Source organism: Penicillium nucicola (genome assembly GCF_028828085.1).
Source record: "Penicillium nucicola strain IBT 29836 chromosome Unknown utg000010l, whole genome shotgun sequence".
NCBI classification, from domain to species: Eukaryota; Fungi; Ascomycota; class Eurotiomycetes; order Eurotiales; family Aspergillaceae; genus Penicillium; species Penicillium nucicola.
In genome coordinates this window covers 871,273-886,689 of record NW_026643134.1, presented here as the reverse complement: position 1 = coordinate 886,689, position 15,417 = coordinate 871,273, and the positions used below count along the sequence as shown (strand labels likewise).

At 49.4% G+C, this 15,417-nt stretch overlaps 6 protein-coding genes across 6 annotated transcripts; 2 read left to right on the top strand and 4 right to left on the bottom strand.

Annotated features, from left to right (window-relative positions):
* Window positions 1–161: 161 nt before the first annotated feature.
* Window positions 162–939, bottom strand: N7511_008868 (uncharacterized protein; the record flags this gene model as incomplete). Its single annotated transcript, XM_057131245.1, has 4 exons — window positions 162–266; window positions 319–463; window positions 521–721; window positions 803–939. The coding sequence occupies 4 exons, from the start codon at window positions 937–939 to the stop codon at window positions 162–164; spliced, it is 588 nt and encodes a 195-aa protein (XP_056979233.1).
* Window positions 940–1,376: 437 nt separating this feature from the next.
* Window positions 1,377–1,892, bottom strand: N7511_008867 (uncharacterized protein; the record flags this gene model as incomplete). Its single annotated transcript, XM_057131244.1, has 1 exon — window positions 1,377–1,892. One exon carries the CDS (start codon window positions 1,890–1,892, stop codon window positions 1,377–1,379), a length of 516 nt encoding a protein of 171 aa, XP_056979232.1.
* Window positions 1,893–2,579: 687 nt separating this feature from the next.
* Window positions 2,580–3,922, bottom strand: N7511_008866 (uncharacterized protein; the record flags this gene model as incomplete). Its single annotated transcript, XM_057131243.1, has 5 exons — window positions 2,580–2,920; window positions 2,977–3,047; window positions 3,106–3,601; window positions 3,654–3,690; window positions 3,740–3,922. The coding sequence occupies 5 exons, from the start codon at window positions 3,920–3,922 to the stop codon at window positions 2,580–2,582; spliced, it is 1,128 nt and encodes a 375-aa protein (XP_056979231.1).
* A 1,312-nt stretch (window positions 3,923–5,234) lies between these two features.
* On the bottom strand, window positions 5,235–6,615 carry N7511_008865 (DUF614 domain protein; the record flags this gene model as incomplete). The annotated part of the gene is made up of 2 exons (XM_057131242.1): window positions 5,235–5,470; window positions 5,529–6,615. 2 exons carry the CDS (start codon window positions 6,613–6,615, stop codon window positions 5,235–5,237), a joined length of 1,323 nt encoding a protein of 440 aa, XP_056979230.1.
* Window positions 6,616–8,343: 1,728 nt separating this feature from the next.
* Window positions 8,344–12,327, top strand: N7511_008864 (inositol polyphosphate kinase KCS1; the record flags this gene model as incomplete). Its single annotated transcript, XM_057131241.1, has 3 exons — window positions 8,344–10,379; window positions 10,438–11,965; window positions 12,022–12,327. The coding sequence occupies 3 exons, from the start codon at window positions 8,344–8,346 to the stop codon at window positions 12,325–12,327; spliced, it is 3,870 nt and encodes a 1,289-aa protein (XP_056979229.1).
* Window positions 12,328–13,225: 898 nt separating this feature from the next.
* On the top strand, window positions 13,226–15,257 carry N7511_008863 (MFS transporter; the record flags this gene model as incomplete). Its single annotated transcript, XM_057131240.1, has 3 exons — window positions 13,226–13,506; window positions 13,616–14,525; window positions 14,583–15,257. 3 exons carry the CDS (start codon window positions 13,226–13,228, stop codon window positions 15,255–15,257), a joined length of 1,866 nt encoding a protein of 621 aa, XP_056979228.1.
* Between the last annotated feature and the right edge of the window lie 160 nt (window positions 15,258–15,417).

Sequence of the window (15,417 nt, the reverse complement as noted above, 5' to 3'; positions counted from 1 at the left end):
CAACCAATGGCGTTCGTGTTTTAACTTACATCATGTTTAGACTTCTGCTGAACGGGAGTTGGATACATTTGTTTTCTTTTCAAATTCATGAACTTATGAAAGTCTTTTCTATCTCAATCGTCTACTTCACTTTCCACAAGAAATCGTGCCACAGAAGGCAATCATGATATTGATGGAACGGTCAATAATTGGTCGGAACTACTGTCGCTCTTGGGCTCATCTTCTCTTCCATCCTGCCACGTCGAACAGTGCCGGCAGCGAATTGCCTGATGACATATCAATCATAGAATTGCAGGGTGTACAAATTAAGAAACTTACCTGCTCACTGATGTATTGCTTGCAGTACGGACACCGAACGGTCGGTTTAATGATCTTGTTGTGAAAGATGAACATGTATATATGTCCCACTGCATACAGCGTCAAACTGACACCTAGGAAATTGAGAAGTGTCTCGATGAACACTCTACATTAGAATGTTAGAGTTAAATGGTAAGATTGTCCCTGGTTCAAGGTGCCATACCCATAGGCAAGAACTAGCGCCCCATCCTCTCTCGCCTGGCGGAGGGTATTGTACCCTATCTCATGGCTGAAATTAGGACCTTTGGAAAGCACCGCGAATTTCTGGTCCATATTTCTGTTCAGAAATGGAAGAAGAGAGACGATCGGTAAAACCATATCGGATACAAACGACGTCACCACTTTGGTGAATGCATTTGCGATGCTGTGGGTAACAGCTGCATGTTAGCAAGACCTTCTAGACCATCATTTTGAATCAGTTGGTTTATCGAGTACGTTAACTCACATCAAACCCAACGCGACCTCCAAGACGTTATCCCGCGCGGCAAAGTTAACAAAGCCATCCCAGGCATGTTTCACTTGCTCCTGGGCTTTCTGGCCAGTGCGCACGAGGACTTCGGTGCTTTCATCTAGACCGCGCATTCTGAGAGAGTCGGAAATGGGAGAAGAAATAAATATGGAGGGAAGAAAGTCTTAAAAGAAGCTCCAAATCCATCGTCAATGCACATCCCCGTCATGTGGTGAGTTTAGGGCGCGGATTAACTATCTTGGCGCTACAAAAGGGGGAGGAGATCGCTCAGTCGGGTCCAATTGGATTTCATTTTGGTTTCAAAGTGCGTCGCCTGTGATGATCTACAGTCTCATGGAGACCCTGGTTGACTTTGTGGTGTAGGTGAGTCACATGGATCTGAGCCTGGCAGATCTGTCGGCCACGCTCTAGATCGGTGATCAGCCTGTGATATAGTGAGATCGTGAACGCAACCAATATGTTTATTGAAACAACCACTCTGGACTATTAAATATAAGTTTCAACTTATCACTAGTTCAAAAGTTGGTTCAACCTATCTATCAGTGAAGAATTAAACACCAAAGTCCTCCTCAAATTCCACAATCATCACCTCCAACTCCGCAGCTATAATTAAGTCGAAAGAATAATCCCGTCGAAGTTTCTCTGCAATCTGACCCATTCGGTACTCAAGAATAGAGCAGTAAATCTCGATCTCCGAATCCTCAACAGCGCCAACGAACCATCCAGACGATGCCCGTCGAACATATTCGCAGTCCTGGTCCTCTTCAATCATAGCCATCGTAGCTTCCAAAACCCGACCTACCTGGAAGGAGGGTGCCGCCAGTCGTCTGCAAACGCCTTCGATGCGATCAACTCCTAGCTGTTTGGGGTCATATCTCAAGATGCGCGTCAAGAAGGTCAGCTCTTGTTTGAAAAGCTTACACTCGGCCTCGTAGGTCTCTTTCCAGGTCATCCAGGTGATTGGTTCAATGTACGGCATGGCTAGTTTATACTTGACAGGCGAACTCTGCGGGTGAGCGGGCATTTCTTCTTGAGGTTTGGTGACGCTGCAGATGTATGTGATCATAGTAGACAGTTTTGAGGGTTCTAATTCTTTTTTTTTCCCGGATACATGAACTATCGGTATGAGGTTGGTTCGGTAGAAGAATGAGGGGTTTCTAGCAAAAGTTCACCTGGCCGGCTTCTTCGAAATATATATTTCGTCTCAAGAACCACTGTGGCTTGACTTGGGACTTTGGTTTAGGAGTTGGACAAAGAACACAATAAAGAGTGCTTATTGATCCTTTGTGCCTTTGAATAATAACACAATGTCTTTTTCTTTTAGATGGTTTCTAAAATTGCTCATGTTCGAGATATAACGTTAGATCAGCGACACGACAAAGCTGCGTCAGCTTAAGCCATCTCGACCTGCCGGCTCCAGGACTAGTGGATAAAAGGAGTATGACAAGCTTAAGATAGTGAAATGGAATATTCAAATTTGATGCAATCCTAAAGATATTTCAAAGACTGCCATTGAAGAACCAGCCAGAGCTACAGTTGTATCGACTGTGTATTTGATAAGATAGCTGATATCAACAATAGACAAAAGAAGAGAAAAAAGAACTTCCTCGCAAGCTCATGCATAACAAGAGAAAAGTATATAATACGTAAAAACCCAAACCAAAACAGCAGCAACAAACCACCCTATTTGGTATAACGAAGAACAAAGAAGAACAATAAGCTAGACAGCTTGAAATTAAATATTCGAAATCACCTAGACAGCCGATTCAGCACGAGCAGGCGCTTGCTCGTGTGAACGAGTTGGCGACTGAACAGGCGAGCCAACCGAATCACCGCTAGGACTGGGAGAAAGCTGCTTCCTGGCATCAGGACTAGGAGTCTGACGCGCCCACCCACTCTTCTCATGGCCAGTGACAGAGTCCATCATCGTAGACTGGCTAGTACTGCTCGTGTTCGAGGCATATCGGCTAGATAGCTTGGTCCAGACCTTGGTATGGATGAGCTTGAATAAGGGTCGCATGTTGGAGAGACAGGCGGCAACGATTCCGACTGCCGGCTCAATGCATGTCCAGACGCTGGCTGGGACTTGGTCGTCTGGCTTTGGTCAGCAGGGGATCGTATGTATATATGTTGGAAGGGCAGTTGCCTACATGTGACGTCGGTGCCTTTTTTGGATAGCTGGACTAGGACGACTAGGCGGATGATGTCGAAAATCAGGGTTCTGTGTTGGTTAGGATATGTGGAACAGTAGTAGGCCAGGAAAGGGCTGGAAGACATACAAAAATCCCAGGACGAAAATACCAGACAGGCCGACCTTCTGTGCCTTGGAGATTGGAAGGTTCCATACAATGTGCATGGGCATAATCAGGATGATAGCGTCAGTGGCGATGTTGGGAATCTGAAGTCCATAGTAGAACTTGGACAGGTTCATGCAGCCACCTTGCATCATGGGATGCCAGAGCTTCTCGGTTGGGATGCAAATGAAGCATCCGGCGAGAATACCACAGGCGGCCCATAGAATAACAACCATGCCCACGATATTGACAGCGTATTTCATCGACTTGACAGGGAATAAACGTCGGTATAGCATAAGAATGGAGAGTTTGATGCATGCAATGCAGCCGGTGTAGAGGATAGAGCCTGTAAATAGGGTCTTTGGGTTGGTCAGTCCATGACTGATCTCGCTGTGAATGGGATGTTGTCGCACCTTGAGATAAGTGACAATTTGTTCGGGACTAAGATAGATAATATGTGTTCCGAGTCCATTGTAGAGCACTGAAATTCATGAGTAAATGTTCTTTTTGTTTCGTTATAGGCGTGAACTTACTCACAACGCCAGCTACGGCTAATCCATACTCGAACAGCTAAACAATGGTCAGATATCGCCATACAAGGAAAGCTAGAACAACTCACCAATGCAAAGATGATCAGCCAATCATCAGCAAAGAGACCACTTCCATTGAGGCCCCGAGAAATTATGCGGAACCCAACAGCAGTAGTGGACAAAATGAAGGCGAAACAAGTGGCAGTAATCACCACATGGCGCAAATTATCATGGTCATAGCCATGCTCTGTCTGGGCCACTGAATCTGCCATATTGTCGATACTGTCAATCTCGGTTCCCAAATTTGGAATTGAAACTGTGAAATTGTGAAACTGCTGGTAATAGCGCAAGGAAAGAATCACGATCCAATATATAACTTATGGCCAGAAAGCCCCAGGAGGCAAATGAATAAGCAAAGAGGAGATAAAAGACACGTCTTAAATGCTTGAGATAATATTGTAACGCATTCCACTTTACTTGCAACGAGATGCTGTCATGATTAGTTGCCAGGGGCCCAAACGAGGCAAGTAATAGATCTATTCCATCCTTACATCTTAGCGGACGATCAACGTCTGTGATCTCCAGCTAGTCAAACTCTTCAGCGGGATAATAAACAGAGAAATAAACCGTCAAAACTTTCGGAAATGACAATTCCGCATCTAACAGCCACTCGGATTCCACCCTCTTTGCCACAGTCGTGACACGACTCGTCTCGTCAATAACAAACTTGGAACAGGAGTTGCCTACAGTGCATGTACTAAACACATGTTGCGCCCACGCTGGATGCAAACCTTGCATAATATCATGGCGATTTTGACAGCAATCATGCGGGGAGAGCGATCAACTTTGAGGAGGGTAAAGGTTACTTCTGGACTGTCGTGCTGTAGACCCATTACCCTGGTCTTGGGTTTAGTTGTGAGATCGAAGCTGATCAGCATTGACCCGATGGTATGGTTCGTCCGATCAAGCGATCGTGCGATTGGAATCTCAATGTTTTGACTAAGCCATTGATATGATGTGTTCCAAATTAACGTTAGGAGGCAAATCTGGTAAGTTTGATGCTATGCCAAATTCTAAGGTTCAATGGCCCACTGTTGTTGCTTTATTGCGTCTTTATATCCCCGGTCCGTCGTTCTCGCTCTCGCTCCACTCAATTGCTGCGTACTGGGTGCTATTGTATGGACTACAAACTGAACAATGGCATGACGGAAAGAAACTCTCTACAGGATAGTGTTTGTCTCTCAATGCTCCTACCGTATCCCTGTCTAAACTCGTGTTCCTCGGTTAAACAAGCTCGACATCGTCCCGAAGCCTGCCAGTTTTACAGGCAAACTGATAGATCACATTTCACTAGCCTCACACAATAAATCTGCAACCCCAATAAAAAATCAAATGATCTATCAGACTACTATGACATACCGGCTTCCCGATTGATATCTAGCTCTCTTCTAAGACACAACGATGACAGAATCCTTAACTTTCAAATGCAAATACCACATTTTGACAAATCGAATTCCAGACTACGGAGCACTCCGTAGACGCTATCATATCACGATGCATGCAATATATACACAGATTCAATCGCTACTTAGGAGGAGTGCCATACATCATCGGCCCGGGCGCAGTGTAAGGCGACATCAAAGTCGCCCCGCGTTCCCTAGCAGCGCGAGCCCGCTGCCCTTCGCGCTTAAGGATCTCCTTCTCATCCTGGATCAACGTGCAACACGTACAGCAAGTGGCGCGCACACAATCAGACGCAATATCGCCCTGGATTCCATATGACTTCCGTATTCTGGTGTGTTGGACAGTCGCCATTAACCCTACGAGACATATCAGCAACACGGACGATCTCTTCCTTCCAATGGCGATAGAACTTACATTGACACCCACACAGCAATCCCATGCCGGTGCACGATCCATTGCATGTTTCATAAGCGAGCATGTTGGTCGGATCCTCCTTTCTCGATTTCATCGTCAGTCGATGCTGCGTCCGTCCGTAGAGGATGCAGGGACAGATCAGTCCTAGACAGCATATTCCGAAATTCGAGAACTCGCACAGTCCGTTACTCCATCCTCCGCCGCGGACCTCCTGGTTTGGGTGCGTTATCTGGCCTGGTTGGTGGTATTCGCTGAGATCTTCGACGGGCGCATTGGTTGTGGCTTGCTTGGTGGGAGGAGGGAAAGATGGCAGCTTTGGTGATTGCAGTGGATTGGTGTCTGGCCCAACAATCATTGTGTCACTTCGGACGGGGGCGTCTGGGTTGACTTTCAATGGTAGTGGGCCTGGTGAGTTGGGGGGTGGTGAGCTGGGTGGGCTGGTGTATGAGGCATATTGGGGTGACATTTGGAGGTCGCGAATTTGTTGCTCACTTATCTGGTACGGTTCGGTTTGATATGTTTGGGGTTGGGTATGAGTGCCTTGTTGCTGCTGTTCATGAGCGTTGTATGAATATGGTGCCATACGAGTGGCATTTTGTTGGTACTCCTGTATGCTGTTATATGGCTGTCCTGCATAGGACTGAGATGATATTTGGGTGCTTGGCTGCTGTTCGTGCATATGGGTGTACGTTGGAGACATAGGCATAACATGCTGCTGGGATGTATATGCTTGGTTGGTATAGGGCAATGTCACTGGAGAGCTTTGTAATAGCTGTTGAGATGCATTTGCGAAGGGCGCATAGTGTGCTGGGTGTTGTTCTGGTGGTGGACAGTTGGCGTAGTCTGGCATGATTCCCTGGTTTTGTAGTTGCTGTTCCTTTTCACTTGGTGCATAGGATTGCTGTCGCTGTCTCGACTCCTCCGCGATATGCTGAGCAGGATTGGACTCTCTCAATTCTGGCATTTGGGGAGGAGATCTCAGATCCCGTTGATCGGGAGAGAGGTGCATCTCCACTGGTGTTTCCATAAACGAATATCGTGGGTTATAGTTGCCCCCGGCCGAGGTATCCAGGTTTAAGCGACTCATTCTGTAGATTTGAACACTCGTACGATGGTGGAATGGCCCGAGAAAATGGGATATCACCCGATTTGGTTGGATTTGTGATTATCAACGTCGCTCAATAAATACTTCACAGACGTGAGAGAAATCCAGTGGAAGAAGAATAGAGAACATGCGACAGAAAAGCTTGGGAAACGGGCCTTGCGGAAGCGCGGTGCTAAACGACCGAGTGCGACATTTAAGTCTGTGAATGTGAACAGACGCGCATGGTGGAAGGAAGCCGGCAGTACACTAGAACTTGAAGTGGCTTAAGTGACAAGAGCCTGATGAATGGGGCGTACTCCAGTCAGAGCTATGCGGGGATGCAGTGATCTGAGTGGCTTACAAGCTCTCTCATCTGTTTCTCAGACCAGGACCTGTTGGCCCTAATGCATCAGCTTCACATCACAGGGCGCTCTGGTTGGACTGGGACCCGCCCGGCGCCTCCCGTTGGGCGATCCCTTTTTTCCCCCATCACAATCACACTAGAAGTTGGCGGCAGGAGAACTCGAGAAGTCCCAGGCTGTGATGCGATTCCCATCTCTGATCGCCAGACCGGAATCACCTGATGCCCTGGCTCACCTGACTCCCTTTGTTGTCCGTCACGTTATCCCTGTCATCTCCTGTTCTGGTTACACATTGGAAGAATCACAGAGGACACATTGGATACATTGGACACCTTTGATACATCTAGATACCAAGCCAAGCAGGCAGCAACATTGAGTATCGTGAGAGGGCCTCAACTTGGTAGGCCACAAGCCACAGGTCCTTAAGGGGGGATCTTAAATAGCCAAGCTAAGATAGGTCGTGAGGCGTAAGGCTAGGCTAGAGCAGAGGAAACTGTTTCACTCTTAGTGCGTTTAGCTTAAAATGCCCCCAGACTCCACCGATCTCTGGAATTGTCAAGACGACAGTAGATCCAACAGCTGGAAGGGATCTACCTCTCCCCCTTGAAGAAATCGGGAATCCTAACAACACCCACCAACACTGCACGCTAGCTATCCAAGCTCGGTGATTGGTAGACCCGTGTAAGTATCAATCAAACCTTGTCCTCCCTTGGAAGCTCTGCCCCGTAACAGGAGAATGGGCAGACCCCACGGAGACATCATCCGACGGGGTCAAGCAATGTGATTTGAACTCTGTCGGGATCCAAGATCGTCGATTTGAGAAGTCAATTGCGAAGTGAGATTTGAGATAGTCAAGTTAGGTTATTACACTGTAAGTTAAGCTAAGTTAGCTCAGGAACTATGAATCCAAGCCTATTAGATGCAAGTTCCCTACGGACATCGTGCAGAACAATGCAACCAGGATTCCAGAGGCACCAGAGGGAAATATAAAAACAAGTCGATGACTCGAGAGTGAAACCTTGGAAAAGAGAAAAGGCCAAAGGGCGTTGACTTATCCACTTTCATCGCATCTTTTTTTTGAGTCTATCCAGGGCGGTGACGATCAGTCCGCTTCTTCTCTTTATCTCTCTCTCTTCCTCTCAACCCTCTCCGATTTGCGGTCAAGGTCCAACCTGTAAGATCTCGCTCCCCCCGAACGTGCTCCTGTGGTATTTGACATTTCCTGTTCTAACTCTTCCGGCTGTCCCAGCGCATTGTCCCTTCTAGCCCAATCTTCTCCTCTCTCCCCCCCAAAAGCCCAACCACTTTACTCCCCCCCCCCCCGGTCTCCGCTCTCCATATCCCCGATTCTTTGACCAATGTCCTCTCCATGTCAAATTCGCCGTCCGTTCCCGATGATACCTTGCCTTATCCCCTGGTGACACCTGCTACACCTGCCCAACATGATTGCTCAGAGCGCAGCCCACGTCACCACTCACGGCAGGGTCAGCACTTGTCCCAGGGGTCTCAAGAGGCGCCGTCGCCATCGCGGGCAGAATCTCCCGCGGCCCATTCGTGGTCGCAGCCCTCCCATTTCACCCTAAAAAGGACCCTGACCACACCCGTGGAGACGACTGCGCATCCCGATATTGTGTACCGTCCCCAACTGTCTGAACGGGACAGTATCTTCGCTACTCATTACCTTCCCTCAGATAGCGGCGCAAACACCCCACAACTCCTTCCCCAAAAAGCGGATCATGGCCTGGTCAATTTGATCCCCAGCCTCGATGATGCCTCCGTGTCGCCAAGTACACTCTCCAAGGTCTCTCCCCACCGTCCTAGCGCCGGCCCTTCCCACATGGAAGTTGACGTCCGCAGACAATACCCATTGCGCTCCTCCTCTCTCTTCTCCTCTTCCGATGTCCCGCGGTTATCTCTTCTTCGCTCGTCCATCTCGTCGACCGACCAGGTGAAGACACCGGGGACGGAGGCGGGCGCACATGATCATTTGGGTGGATCTGAGCGAGACAAAGCGCCTTTGGATCATTCAGGTACGAAGACCAGTCGTGCACAGGGGACGTTCCCCGGACGCATCTTGCTTCCATCTGCCCTTAACGATGCATCTCATACCTCTCACTCGTTGACTCTCTTGTCCCCTCACAACGAGAATTCCCAGGTCAGTCCGGAATTTTTATCCTACAGCCCACAAAAAGAGATTTCTTCTCCTGCGGGTGTTGAACGGAGTCCAAGCAGAGGTCGCCGGGGTCGAGTTGATAACTCAATTGAAGCCAATTTGACGAACGCGGAGCCGGCTTCTAACGTGCGCAGCCGTAAGTCCAGCCACTACTTGGGTCTGTTCAAAGAGAACACCACATCGCCAGATCGGAAACGACGGGAGGACCGTGGTCGGCAGGATGAGCCAGAAGAAGTGGCAGATCACGCGATGGACATTGAACACGAACATCCGCGAGGCGAAGAGGAAGCTTTGCTCCGTAAAAGTATTTCTCTTCCGGCGCTTGGCGATGGTCCGGCGTTCGAGCCTCCTTCTGCCTCCGCAACCCCCCAGAGCGCCCAAGACGATGAACCACACAAGCGTCGCCCAACAGCGCTACCGCGCAGCCTCTTAGAAGAAATCCGAAACTTTCATCTTACTCCTGGTGGAGGCCGAGGCTCATCTTTCTCCAAAAGCATTCCAACCCAATATTCAGAACGCGGCCGTGACTATTTCCAAGAACAGCCTCATGTTGAATTGTCTCCCTCAACGTCTTTCGAAGAGGAAGGGCGTGAATCTGGGCGATTTGAGCCCGAGGAAGAAGAGAATGAGCAGATTTCGTCTGCCGTTTATTTCCCCCATGAGCGCACAGTGACCGAAGAACTTAATGACCTGCAGCAATATCCGGAACGGGGTCATGATGTACAGCCGGTTCAGCTATCGGCCGAAAAGGGCCATGAGCTGATGTTAGTCTCAGACCGTAGCGATTCCCCCGAAAAAGAAATCAGCCATGTGGATATTGCCTTCCGATCTAAGCATGATAATAGGATCTTACATGGTGATCTCCATGATGTGCCAGAGAAACCCTTGAGTACGATCTCTGAGCGCAGCTATGATTCAATAAGTGAATCAGAGGCATTATCAGCCGATGACAGTACACTTTCCGTTCCAGAAGAATCAAGTTTGACCGACGATGCGGATACACCCACTGCGACTCCAACCCAACGCTCTGGGCTTCTGCGTCGGAAAAATACCAAGCCTCAGGCGCCTCTAGGCGCCGTGGAATTGAAGCCTTATCGGCATCAGGTTGGTGGGCACACAACCGTATTTCGCTTCTCCAGGCGCGCTGTGTGCAAGCAACTTAACAATCGAGAAAATGAGTTTTATGAACGCATTGAGCAGAGACATCCTGATATGTTGATGTTTCTCCCAAAGTACGTAACATCTCCATCACAAGTCACCGTCTGTATGGCTTTTACTGATCCCCGATAGATACATTGGCGTACTGAATGTTACGTTCTCGAAGACATCTAAGAAGTCCAAGGATCTGGTCAACCCGTCTGGAGACAAACTCCAGGATGCAATGCCAGCGAATGGGTCTTCGGTGCTAAGCTCTCAACTCAAGGAGGCAGCGGAACCACAGCGAATTGTCAGCCAGTCACAGGTAACAGGCGTTATTCCCAAGGTTATTCTCGAAAACAATCGCCACATCATTCCCGCCGACTTGTTCTCCCGAACCCAACGACCACGAACGGCGGATGATTCAGTAGTGAGCCGTGCTCGATCGATGGACGGTCTTGAGGCTATGTCAGTGGAGTCTGACCCATCATCTTTGAGCAAGAGAGCCAAGATTTGGGGCGCTACCACTGTCAACCGAAAGCTTCAAGAGCAGGTTCTTCGTGAGGTGTTCAGCCCTCCTGCTATCCACCACCATCGCCGCCAAGCTCGTGGTCATCTTCACCTCCCTCGAGCCAGTAGCGACTTCCCCTACCGACTTGAAGATATGTCTGAAGATCATATGCCTAGCACTCAGCGACCAATACTGGGAGCTATCCAAGCGCTGAAGACTGAAGCAATTGACATTGTTCCTCCCACCATGGAGGGACCTGCTCTCTCATCCTCCGCATCCACGGCCCTGGACGCTGACAAAAATCGTCTGGAGAAAGTTCGAACCGAAGAAGAGCCCAACAGGGCAAGCTCATTGTCCCGAACTCATCATCAAGTAAGACGCCGGCACTCCGGAAGTGGTCTTCAGAGGCGTGGCAGCATCAACTCTCGTAAGGACGGGGAACTTGTCTTTTTTGATGACGATGGTTATGGTGGTGACAAAGAAGACGATATTTTCTCCATGGAAGCCGATGCCTCCATGCCTTCCAACCCCTCCCAGGTTGCAAAACGTCTGGCTTCACCAGAACGTAAAAGAGATTCGGCTAGTGGACGCCGGGCACTCGAATCTGCAGCTGCAGCGAGAGCATCCGATCTGTCGCATCCCCAGCCAATCACCAATATTACCACCATGTTACCGAATAACCCCAAAGAAGCACAGATGAGAAAAGATGACCGCGTACAGTTCTTCCTTCTTCTCGAAGATCTGACTGCGGGAATGAACAAACCTTGTGTGCTGGACTTGAAAATGGGTACTCGACAATATGGTATCGAGGCAAACGAGAAGAAAAAGAAGTCCCAAAGACGCAAATGCCAGTCCACCACGTCCCAACAATTAGGTGTGCGACTCTGTGGCATGCAAGCGTGGAATGTCAAGAAGCAGGAATATCTCTTTGAAGACAAGTACTTCGGACGAGATTTGAAGTCTGGTCGTGAATTTCAAGATGCACTCACCCGCTTCCTGTACGATGGCGTCAGTTATACCAGTGTGGCCAAAAAGATCCCTGTCATTCTGGAGAAGCTGGCTTTACTGGAACATTTGATCCGACAGCTGGACTCCTACCGTCTCTACGCAAGCAGCCTCTTGATTCTTTATGACGGAGAACCATCACCCCCCAGCAAGGGCCGCCGCGTAGTAACGGAGAACCATCGCTCCTGAAGCGCGGTATGTCTGACGACGGCCACAAAAAGGCAGACGTTCAACTGAAGATCGTCGATTTCGCCAATTGCGTCACAGGCGAGGATAAACTCCCATCAGATACACCTTGTCCACCTCACAACCCGCACGATATTGATCGTGGATACCTGCGTGGCCTTCGCACTCTCCGAATGTATTTCCAGCGAATCATGAAGGAGGTCACGCAAGACGAATTCGTCGAGCGAGGAGAAGGCGAAGCGATTGCTTTGGGATCTCAGCCAGCCGTGCGCGAGCTTCCATCGGACCAATATTGGGACGAGACGATGATGGAAAGTGACGCGGGCGAAGTCAGTTTCTAACGTTCGAAACCTCTTTCTTCTCTCTCATCAGTGATATCAGCCCACTACCGACACGTGGCGTTCGGGGACGAGACGATTTTTTGCTCCCACACTTGGAGCGTCGACATTTATGCACCAGTGCCTGACCTCGCCGATCAGCCAAAACCTACGACTAATGACCCCCGGATGCTTCTACGATACCTGTCAATACTTGGATGCCCGTGATCTTGGGGATATTTTATCTTTTGCCCTTTCTTCCTGGAGCTTCGGTTTTCCCTTCTCGGATACCCAGTGGCTATTCCCCTTGAGTTTTGTCAACTTCATTTCTCGGTCTTGTTTTATTGATATTGATAATACCCCCAATGTCCCAAGTGTTTTGTTTTTCGTCTTTCTTTGCATCCAAGGCCATGGTGTACATCCTTTAGAAACCGATTACTTTTATCCCCGCATAGATCTATAAACCGCGTAGTCACGTGGAATGACTCCAACTTTCTCCGCTTTGACTCTGAACCTCGGAGTCGGAGCTTCCTCTGCCTTGACTCAGACCTCGAAGCTGCAACAGCTTACAGTTCGAGCAAGTCAACATTCCAAACCCCCCTGACTGAACAGTATCCTATGATCGGACCCGACACTCAATGACGTAGCACGAACAACACACTGATCCACCCAGCTGACTCCCCGCTCAAGCTCAAATCCCAGTCATCAGCCTTAATACGTGCTCTCAACCGTCACCCCTGGGAGACCACCCCTGTCGTACACCTGCAGTACTCCCCGCCTATAGCATACATCCAATATTTGACATCTCCCACCTCCCACCCCTTATCACAACCTCATCGATCCCTAACCGACTCAAATCCGCACCACACCCAGCCCCCGCGCCCAGGTGCGGAGAAAGAAGACAAAACGCCGATACAAAACAATGCCAGGTTCCAACAACGCCATCGACAAGCGAGACTTTGACGCGAATCGTCCCCTGCTACAAGACATAGACGCCGAGCCAGAATCGGGTCATCAAAGTCCCGATCTTGGTCCTGTGCGATTACGCGCTGGATCACGGAGTTCGGGCGATGATGGGATCGGTCTGCGGAGTGATGATGGGATTCTTAGTGATGTTGTCGGCGGGATTGTTGAGCGTGATAGGAGAATGATGCATGTCGAGGTTGTGAGGGTTGTTAGTTTTGCTTGGGGGGTTATTACTTGGTATGAGACTCTCCCTCTGTCTTTTTTTTTCTTTCTCTCTCCGCTGTGCATCGTATTCCTTTGGGTCAAGTGCTGAACGCTGACATTTGACTATTGTTGCATTGTATAGTCTCGGAGCTGGCAGTATCACTGCCTTCTCATTATACGGCCATTTGCTGCTCACTCGGTTACATTACTCGCAGCTGCAGGTCAATGCTGTTTCCATCGCTGCTGAGGTTGCCATGTATCTGCCTGTTCCGTTGTTCGGGTACCTATGTGATCGATACAGTCCTTCGCCTTTATCTCTGTTCTCTGGAGTTGTTTTCGGGTTTGGATATCTCCTCGCTGGATATGCATACAAGAGTGGTCCGCCTGTTGAGGCCGGCGGGTCTGGGTTGCCGTTCTGGGTGATGATTGTGGCCTTTATTGCCATTGGCATGGCGACTAGCTGCATGTATCTTGCTGCTGTGGCGACCTGTGCTAAGAACTTTGGCCGAGGAAAGCACAAGGGCATTATGCTTGCTGTTCCTATTGCTGCGTTTGGTCTGAGTGGCATGTGGCAGAGTCAGGTTGGGACGTATCTGTTGTATGAAAAGCTTGACGATGGGACACATGGGGATCTGGATGTCTTCCGATACTTTGTCTTCCTGGCGCTGTTGTTGCTTGGTATTGGTATTGTCGGTACCTTTGCTTTGCAGATTGTTGAAGAAGACGACCAGTATATTGATGAGACTGTCGAGGAATTGGAGCGCAGTGGATTGTTGGAGGAAAGTGATTTCTTCCAGCCTCGGGGTGACATCAGAACTGCACTTGAATATGGCACATTCTCCGATGCCTTTGACGAGGAGAACTCCCAAGCTCTTTCCGACGAAGAACGTGAGCAGAGACGACTGGAAAAGGAACGCGAAGAGGAAGAGCGCCGGAAGAAGAACTGGCTGCTTAATTACGAGACTAGAGTCTTCCTCAAAGACCAGACGATGTGGTGGCTGGCTGCAGGTTTCTTCCTGGTTACCGGACCAGGAGAGTCATACATAAACAATGTAAGTTTTCCGATGTCACCAGAAAGCCCACCCACCAACTAACGCGATATGACATAGTTGGGCACAATTATCCCTACTCTCACACCACAATCCTACCCAGCCGGCGCCTCCCCGCCGGCCGGCTCCCCTTCAACACACGTCACAACAATAGCCCTGACCTCCACAATTGCCCGACTCCTCACAGGCTCACTGTCAGACCTCTTCGCACCACCAGCAACCCATCTCTTCCCCCCAATCTCAGAAGAAGCCCGATACAGACACGGGGCTTTGCCCTCTTCTACAAACGGCCTGACTCTTTCCCGGATGACCTTCCTCATCCCCTCTGCCCTCCTCCTCTCTCTAGGCTACCTCCTCCTAGCCTCGCCCCTCCCCCTTTCCCACCCAGTCCTCTTCAACCTAACCACGGCTCTAATAGGCTTCGGGTACGGCAGTGCCTTCTCCCTAGCTCCAATCATCATATCCGTTGTCTGGGGCGTCGAGAACTTCGCTACGAATTGGGGCATTGTTGCCATGATGCCTGCTGCTGGCGCAGCGCTTTGGGGCGTTGTCTATTCGACTGCTTACCAGCGTGCTGTTGATCATGGTGCTGGTGGTGGTCTGCCGGATGGACAGTGCCACGGCTGGCGCTGTTATGGGTTCTGGGCTGTGGGGTGTACGGTCAGTGTTTGGATTGCGCTTGGGGCATGGTTGCTTGCTTGGAGGGGTTGGAAGAGGAGGGGTGTTGTTGTTTAGACTATTTGATTGTTTGGGTTCCTAGATTTGATTTTGAGTTGGCTGAGCATTTTGGTTCGATTTTAGTTCGATCTATTTTAGATGTTGGCTATTTTTTGGTAGAGGTCGTTCTTTGGTTGTTTCGCTTGATGGTTGTCTTTATATGCATTGGATCTTCAGC